General features: G+C 40.4%; 1 protein-coding gene across 2 annotated transcripts; it reads left to right on the forward strand.

Annotated features, from left to right (window-relative positions):
- Positions 1 to 7,713: 7,713 nt before the first annotated feature.
- On the forward strand, positions 7,714 to 9,363 carry LOC135533492 (uncharacterized). Of its 2 annotated transcripts, none has more exons than XM_064960792.1 (4): positions 7,714 to 8,193; positions 8,385 to 8,550; positions 8,924 to 9,021; positions 9,157 to 9,363. In XM_064960792.1, the coding sequence occupies exons 1-4, from the start codon at positions 7,966 to 7,968 to the stop codon at positions 9,352 to 9,354; spliced, it is 690 nt and encodes a 229-aa protein (XP_064816864.1). In that variant the 5' UTR covers positions 7,714 to 7,965; the 3' UTR covers positions 9,355 to 9,363. The 2 variants fall into 2 exon arrangements, with proteins under 2 accessions (XP_064816864.1, XP_064816865.1); XM_064960793.1 differs by lacking the exon at positions 7,714 to 8,193 and adding an exon at positions 8,203 to 8,325.
- Positions 9,364 to 9,706: the final 343 nt, after the last annotated feature.

Genomic DNA, 9,706 nt, shown 5'->3' on the forward strand with positions numbered 1-9,706 from the left:
TCTAGCATACATCTGGGTCTGGGTTTCTGTAAGGCACTTTATGACAACAGTGACATCAGCATCCATAATGATATGTGTATGTGTCCCCTCTTTGTGGTTACTAGGACAACGCTAGCCCTTCCTCCCTCCCGGAGTCCCCGTGTCGTGCCTCTCCCGGTAGCACCTTACTGCTGCGTATGAAGAGGTTGTCTGTGCTGCTGGTGGACTGCAGGAAAACAACGGGGCTGAGTGGAACTGTGGAGCAGCTTTGACTCATCAAAGTAAGTGCTGAGTTTGAACAAATAAATTGATCTGTCCACTGGTATCTGTTACCAGGACAACCAGCAGAGTTAGTTGACAGGAAGATAGAGTAGTGTATATGGATGTTATGAATATCATAACACTGAAAAAGGATTCTGCCAATGAAAAGAGAGAAACCAATAGACCATATTAAACATTGATGAAAGTTAGCTTTGGAGAGAAAGTTTCAAGATGATCTGATGTAAGGTGCTTGTTTTACAAAAAAGTTTCCATAAAACATTATGGATGTTACATTTCCTGTCCCAGTCAACCCCTTATCTTTACAAGACTGTAGAACAGGGCAAACTAAACTCAAGACACTGTTAATTAATTAACTAATACTGGCGGATAGCTGTGATCAGGCTTCCTTCTCAAGAGAAAGCTTCGAACTGAAACCAGTGCCTGGAACCTGGTTCAGTTTATCAATCAATCAACGTACCAGGGTAGTTACAAACAGTACAGAAATTGAATCAACATATTTTGATCATATCTTTACTATTGCTGCAGAAATTTGCTTGAAAGCAGTATCCAAATTCATCGGATTTTGTGATCACAATATAGTTGTCATATCTAGGAAAACCAAAGTTCCAAAAGGCTGGGCCTAATGTTCTCAATAAGAGGTCATACAATTGTTTGTGGTGATTCCTATGTTGTTGATGTTATTAGGTTCTTTTTTCACAGTAAATAACTCACAGACACTAGAGAAGCTTTAACCAAGTTTAATTATTCCCAAAGGTTCTGTACATCTGTAATTCAGACAACCCAACATTTGTTCCATCCAGATATATGTCTCACTTAAGACACTCCTTCTCTCCAATCCTTACATCTTATGGTTCCACAGGAAGAGAGTAACAGGATACCAGACCTTTATCTCCCTGATGAGAATCTGTCCTGACCTCAACCTCTCCTTCATCTAATCCACAGATGTTCGTCTCCCTGTTTAACACTTTGCTCTCCTCTCGTCCACCCAACACATTCCAAAGCCACCTGTCTTTCTTCAGAGAACCATTAACTTCTGACATAACACCCAGTCTCTTTCACTTCCTATCACTTCTTTAATGTCTCCATGTTCAAAGTTTAGCCGATTCCAACAATGGAAACAATATTTGTTGGTCCGTGGTGTGTAATGACGAGCAACCAGACGCTGCCCTTGACACGTTTATGAAATTGCTTATCCCAGTTACTAATAAGCAAGCACCCATTAAGAAAATGACTGTAAAACCTGTTAAAACCATATGGATTGATGAGGAATTTAAAAATGGTATGATGAAGGTGGAGGCAAAAGAGATGGCATATAGGTCTGGCTGAATAACTGATTGGCAAACCTATTGCAAATTGATAAATCATGTGACTAAACTGAGTAAAAAGAAGAACTACACTATGAAACAAGGATAAATGACATGAAGAATGATTGTAAAAAGCTTTGGAACACCTTCAATGAAATTTTGGGCAAAAAAATCAACAATGACTTGTTGTCATGGTGTCTGACAACGTGGATGGAAAATGATTGAGGATAATAGCGGCCGATATTGGCAGTTCTATTCGCATTATCTTCAATTTAAGCCCACTAGAAAGTGTGTTCCCTCAGGCTTGAGGGAAGCTAAAGTCATTCCACTCCCCAAGAATAGTAAAGCTCCCTTTACTGGCTTATAAAAGCCCTTTACTGGCTTAAATAGCCAACCAATCAGCCTGTTTCCAATCCTTACATGAAAATGTAAAAAAAAAAGGTGTTTGGCCAGATACAATGCTATTTTACAGTAAACAAATATAGACTTTCAGCTTATAGGGAAGTTCATTCAACAAGCACAGCACTTACAAATGACTGATTGGCTGAGAGAAATTGATGATAAAAATATTGTTGGGGCTGTTTTGTTAGACTTCGGTGCGGCATTTGACATTATCGATCATAGTCTGTTGCTGACAAAAACGTATGGCTTTACACCCCCCTGCTATATTGTGGATAAAGAGTTTCTTTTAAAATGTACCCTTTATTTAACTAGGCAAGTCAGTTAAGAAAAATTATTTTTTCAATGGCGGCCTAGGACTGCCTTGTTCAGGTGCAGAACGACAGAGTTTTACCTTGTCATCTCGGGGATTCGATCCAGCTGCAGGGATATGCCATCCCATCTGGTTTCTGTCTTTCGGTTACTGGCCTACCGCTCTAACCACTAAGGCTACCAGCCGCCCCAGAGCTACACAAAGAGTGTTCTTTAATGGAAGCCTGTACAACAAAATCAAGATAGAATCAGGAATTCCACAGGGCAGCTGTTTGGCACCTACTTTTTTTCAATCTTTACTAACAACATGCCAGTGACATTTGAGTAAAGCCAGTGAGTCTATGTATGCGGATGACTCAACACTGTACAAGTCAGCTACTACAGCGACTGAAATGACCGCAACACTTAACATAGAGCTGCAGTTAGTTTCAGAATGGGTGGCAAGGAATAAGTTAGTCCTAAATATTTCTGATTACCTTAAGTTACATTGCCTACTATGCTAATTCTGTAGCGGTATTGTTTGAGGGGGGTAAATATGAAGATTTTGTTGGTTCGCCAGGCAGGTATTAACCCTAGTTATTAAAGTTAGTTATTACCTATTATAGCATTTATTATTATTATTAAATATTAGAAAATCAGAAAGGATGAAAGTAGAATAGATAGAGTAGCGCTTCCAGACACATTCTAAACATGATGGAGACTTAAAGGAGGACTGTAACAGCTAATGATGAAGCATTATGGAGTCTTAAAGGAGGACTGTAGCATCTAATGATGAAACATTATGGAGTCTTAAAGGAGGACTGTAGCATCTAATGATGAAACATCATGGGGTCTTAAAGGAGGACTGTAGCATCTAATGATGAAACATTATGGAGTCTTAAAGGAGGACTGTAGCATCTAATGATGAAATATTATGGAGTCTTAAAGGAGGACTGTAGCATCTAATGATGAAACATTATGGATTCTTAAAGAAATAGCCTGTTTACTTTGGGAACGTTATTTTTCCAAAAATGAAAATAGTGCCCCCTAGTTTCAAGAGTTAATATGCCATAACAGGTTTTAATGTGTTTGAGCCAATCAGTTGTGTTGTGACAAGGTAGGGGGTATACAGAAGATAGCCCTATTGGGTTAAAGACGAAGTCCATATTATGTCAAGAACAGCTCAAATAAGCAAAGAGAAGCAACAGTCCATCATTACTGGAAGTACCACCACAAGAATGGAAGATCCAGAGTTACTTCTGATGCATAAGTTCATTAGAGTTACCAGCCTTAGAAATTGCAGCCCAAATAAATGCTTTAAAAGTTCAAGCAACAGACACATCTCAACATCATCGGTTCAGAGGAGACTGCGTGAATCAGGCCTTCATGGTCAAATTGCTGCAAGGAAACCACTACTAAAGCACACCAATAAGAAGAAAACTTGCTTGGGCCAAGAAACACGAGCAATGGACATTAGACCGGTGGATGTCTGTCCTTGTCTGATGAGTCCAAATTTGAGATTTTTGGATCCGAGCGTCATGTCTTTGTGAGACGCGGAGTAGATGAACAGGTTATCTCCGCATGTGTGGTTCCCACCGTGAAGCATGGAGGAGGAGATGTGATGGTGTGCGGGTGCTTAGCTATTGACAATGTCAGTGATTTATTTATTCAAGTCACACTTAACCAGCATGACTACCACAGCATTCTGCATGGATATGCCATCCCATCTGGTTTGGGCTTAGTCCCACTGTCATTTGTTTTTCAACAGGACAATGACCCAACACACCTCCAGGCTGTGTAAGAGCTATTTGACCAAGAAGGAGAGTGATGGAGTGCTGTATCAGATGACGTGGCCTACACAATCCCCCGATCTCAACCAAATCAAGATGGTTTGGGATGAGTTGGATCGCAGAGTGAAGGAAAAGCAGCCTACAAGTTCTCAGCATATGTGGGAACTCCTACAAGACTGTTGGAAAAGGATTCCAGGTGAAGCTGGTTGAGAGAAAGCAAGGGTGGCAACTTTTGAAGAATAAAATATATATTTTGATTCAACACTTGTGGTTACTACATGATTCCATGTGTTTTTTAATAATTTTGATGTTTTCTCTATTATTCTACAATGTAGAAAATAGTAAAAATAAAGAAAAACCCTTGAATGAGTAGTTGAGTCCAAACTTTTGACTGGTACTGTACATTAAATTCGCTGACAACAGCTCCAGTGGACATTCCTGCAGTCAGCATGCCAATTGCCCACCCCTTCAGAGATCTGTGGCATTGTTGTGTGACCAAACTGCACATTTTCGAGTAGCCTTTTATTATCCCCAGCACGAGGTGCACCTGTGTAATAATCAAGCTGTTCAATCAGCTTCTTGATATGCCACACCTGTCAGGTGGATGGATTATCTTGGCAAAGAAAAATGTTGACTAACAGGGATGTAAAAAATTCTGCAATCTTTTTTTCAGCTCATGAAACATCCAACACTTTACATGTTGCGTTTATATTTTTGTTTATTGTAGTTACTATCAGTTTTAGGAACATTTACCCAAATATTTCACCTTGATTTTTACTTTACCCAAAATATGACATCAGCAATAATCAAAATGTTGAAAATCTGTGAACGTCTAAATAAGAAATTGAAACAACAACCCTTTCAACAACGCATGTGAAAGTTTTGGATTCCACACAAAATATTTTTAGTTATTTTATGTTTAAGGAAGTGTGTAGGTCACCTGTTCAATTGGAATCCAGTGAATCGTCTGTGTCTTCAGTGTCCTAGAACTGTCCAGGTTTTTGTGTTCTGACTTGTAAAACAGGATGAATAAAATAAGTAATGTAAACATATCAGTAATTACCAGGAAGCTCTACATTTGTTTTAAAATCACAATAAGATTGTTAAAACTGGACTCAGGTTATTGAGAGATCTGATTTAGGATTTACCCTTGTAGCAAGGTTGTTTTATCATGTGGTTTCATTCGGGTCTCTGTTGAAAAATAACACTGTTTTTGGCAGGAGAAAGACCAGACTCCGAGGAACCAAAGCCAGGGACATCCAAACCAGCAAGACGACACCAGTGCTCCCACTGTGGAAAGAGTTTCAACCAGAATGAACACCTGAAAGCTCATGAGAGAATACACACAGGGGAGAAGCCTTACCAATGCTCCCAATGTGGAAAGTGTTTCAACCAGAAAGCACACCTGAAAGCTCATGAGAGAATACACACAGGGGAGAACCTTACCACTGCTCCCAGTGTGGAAAGGGTTGTCACCGGTTATGGAACCTGAAACAACATGAGAGAATACACACAGGAGAGAAGCCTTACCAATGCTCCCAATGTGGAAAGTGTTTCCGCCGTTCGGGGATGCTGAAACGACACGAGAGAATACACACAGGGGAGAAACCATACCACTGCTCCCAGTGTGGAAAGTGCTTCCGCTGTTCCGGGGTGCTGAAACAACATGAGAGAATACACACAGGAGAGAAACCATACCACTGCTCCCAGTGTGGAAAGGGTTTTAACCAGAGAGGAAACCTGAAAATACATGAGAATACACACAGTAGAGAAGCCTTACCACTGCTCCCAGCGTGGAAAGTGTTTAACCCATTCAGGGGAGCTGAAACAACATGAGAGAATACACACAGGGCAGAAGCCTTACCACTCCTCCCAGGGTGCAATGCTTTTGCCCATTTAGGGAGCCTGAAAGAACACATTAGACTGCACACAGAGGAGAAGGCTTAGAAAAGCTTAGACTGTGGGAAAACATATTACTCATAACAGTCATTTAAACGTCATTAGAGAATCCACACAGGAGAGAGAAATTACTTCTCAATTTGTATGTTAACATTTCACATCACATTGACTTAAAATTCATCAGAGAACATACACAGTGCTCCCGTTGTCTTATATTGTTGACTGATGATGTGTTTACCTGTCTTTACCATATGACATTAAATGGTACAGGGTGTACTCAAACATATATTTGTTTGTTTTTATTAGAAAACATTAATTGAATATGGAGTCTGTCAGTTTGAATATAAAGAAGATCAGGTTCCTTCTTTTAAACTGTCCTTTTTTAAACTCTTTGTGTGTTTATCTGGGTGTGTCATTCCTCCAGCACTACAGATAATCAAGTGATATTTGGATGTGATGCATTTGTTCCATTGTTGACATCTGCATTGTTGGCCCACTGATGATTTAATTCAATGAAAATGTTCAGACTCTGTAATGGAAAATGTTAATTGTTTGTGTGTCCACATAACTGAGTATGTGACTAACCTTGTGAAACTGTCCTATTATAAGCTCCTGTTCTTGGGAGGATCATCCTGTGTTGCAAACCAGCTGCACCTGTGTCCTTGTATGAATAAAGTCCCGCCCAGGAACAGGAAACTATAAAGATATGTGCTCATCACTCAATGCTTCAGGAATTCAGACTGTCTACACTGCGCTGTGTAACTCTGTTATTCTCTCTGAGCTCAGAAATAAAGAATCTTGGTTTGACTTGGACTCCAGCAGATCCTTATTTTATAATATCCACCACAACTCTCCCATAGCCTCCACATTGACTCTGTACTGGTACCCCTGTACATAGCCTCCACATTGACCCTGCCTGGTACCTCCTATATATAGCCTCCACATTGACCCTGTACTGGTACCTCCTGTATATAGCCTCCCGTATTTAGCCTTCACATTGACCCTGTACTGGTACCTCCTATATATAGCCTCCACATTGACCCTGTACTGATACCTCCTGTATATAGCCTCCTGTATATAGCCTTCACATTGACCCTGTACTGGTACCCCCTATATATAGCCTCCACATTGACCCTGTACTGGTACCTCCTGTATATAGCCTCCACATTGACCCTGTACTGGTACCTCCTGTATATAGCCTCCTGTTTATAGCCTTCACATTGACCCTGTACTGGTACCTCCTGTATATAGCCTCCTGTATACAGCCTCCACATTGAGTCTGTACTGGTACCTCCTGTATATAGCCTCCCCATTGACCCTGTACTGGTACCTCCTGTATATAGCCTCCTGTATACAGCCTCCACATTGAGTCTGTACTGGTACCCCCTGTATATAGCCTCCACATTGACACTGTACTAGTATCCCCTGTATATAGCCTCCACATTGACTCTGTACTGTTACCTGGTCACATCAGATAAAAAATTAACAGAGTAAATGTGTATAAACACACTACCTATTCATGGAAGTATTTATTCATCATCTACATATTCATATTATGCTTCTACATCTGTGTACAGGAAATTATTATTTGTAAGACGTAAGAGAAAATATATCAGCTTATTGTTAAATAATTATGACGTTCTTTACCAGACAAAAAGTGTCGTAACTTCTACTGTTTCCAAACTGCGTTACCCACTCCAGCCAGCAGATGGCGATGTGCGTCTTTTAGGTGATGCTACTTGCGTGACGTATAATGGACTGGACGGGGAGCTTCTTCAGGAACAACAGAGCGCCAACTCTTTCTACCACCTCAACAGCTTTCGAGACTACATAAAACTGAAAGATTGACGTTTTAGGCCATGTTAATGTGCATTAGCTAATCGCAGTGTTTAAAACACATTTCAGTTGACGTTAACATGAACCTAATGTGCTTGTTCAATTTGCAAATGTTTTAAAGATTGATACTTAGCATTAGCGAATAGCCTAGTGCTAGGCTAACTAGCAAGCTAACATCCCTGACAATGAGCTCATTAAACTACTCATCCCCTGCTAAAGAAGAGGATGTCTGCTGTCCGGAGAAAGAAGCTCTGGCGCTGAACATTGTCGTGAAAGACGAAGAGGAGGATATTACAGTGAAAGGAGAGAAAGATGCTCTGGCGCTGAACATTGTCGTGAAAGACGAAGAGGAGGATATTACAGTGAAAGGAGAGAAAGATGCTCTGGCTCTGGACATTGTCGTGAAAGACGAAGTGGAGAATATTACAGTGAAAGGAGAGAAAGATGCTCTGGCACTGGACATTGTCGTGAAAGACGAAGTGGAGAATATTACAGTGAAAGGAGAGAAAGATGCTCTGGCACTGGACATTGTCGTGAAAGACGAAGTGGAGAATATTACAGTGAAAGGAGAGAAAGATGGAACATTGTCGTGAAAGACGAAGAGGAGGAGGATATTACAGTGAAAGGAGAGAAAGAACCTTTCAGAATGAAAAAGGAGGAAGAAGAGAAAGCATCCTCTTCCTCTCTAAAAGGTTCTATCTCAGTAAAGGTGAAGGAGGAAGAGGTTTTGGGAGTGAAAGAGGAGGAGACAGAATATCAGATTAACACCAGTAAGTACTGTCCTAAAAACAGGGGCACCATTCTATCTATGCAGTTGTTGAATTAATGTGTGGTTTTTAAGGGGCATTCTACTTAAGTTATTCACTTCAATGTGATGTTCAGTACTATATAAATTGTTTAAAGGGTCAATCTGCCATTGCTACATATTTTTGGGACTTTTAAATTAGATTTGATTATATATCACAAGCTTTTAAAATGTAATAATGGAGCATAATTTATACTTAAAATATTGAAGGGACACAAAAGGCATCCAATTAATTTAGAGATATTAATGCCACTTATAAGACCCTATGACTGTAATAGACAGTAATAATTGATAATGGTAATAAGTTCACCATCTGTTTGATGTTCTCGTTAACACAGGAGAGAGACATGACTATCGTGGATCCTCTGGGGAGCCTCAACAACATCCTGATGCTGACGAGACAGAGAAGAGTCTCTCCAGATCAGAACACCAGATGGTACAGCTTGGTCTGGTCGAGCATACAGATTGCTCTATCTGGGTCTGGGCTGTGTTTCTGTAAAGCAGTTTATGACAACAGTGACATCAGCATCCATAATGGTATGTGTCTGTGTCTCCTCTTTATGGTTACCAGGACAACGCTAGCCCTTCCTCTCTCCCGGAGTCCCCGTGTCGTGCCTCTCCCGGTAGCACCTTACTGCTGGGTATAAAGAGGTTGTCTGTGTTGCTGGTGGACTGCAGGAAAACAACGGGGCTGAGTGGAACTGTGAGAGGAGGAGAAGAGAAGAAAGGATCGGGTTTGACTCAAAGTAAGTGCTGTAGTTCAGTTTGAACAAATAAATAGATCTGTCCACTGGTATCTGTTACCAGGACAACCAGCAGAGTTAGTTGACAGGAAGATAGAGTAGTGTATATGGATGTTATGAATATCATAACACTGAAAAGTGTTTCTGCCAATGAAAAGAGAGAAACCAACAGACCATATAAAACCTTGATGAAAGTTAGCTTTCGAGGGAAAGTTTCAAGATGACCTGATATAAGAGGTGCTTGTTTTACAAAAACGTTTCCATAAAACATGATGGATGTTACATTGCCTGTCCCAGTCAACCCCCCTATCTTTACAAGACTGTAGAACAGGCAAACTAAACTCAAGACACTGTTAATTAATTAACTAATACTGGAGG

The sequence above is a fragment of the Oncorhynchus masou genome, unplaced genomic scaffold (genome assembly GCF_036934945.1).
Source record: "Oncorhynchus masou masou isolate Uvic2021 unplaced genomic scaffold, UVic_Omas_1.1 unplaced_scaffold_2405, whole genome shotgun sequence".
NCBI lineage: Eukaryota > Metazoa > Chordata > Actinopteri > Salmoniformes > Salmonidae > Oncorhynchus > Oncorhynchus masou.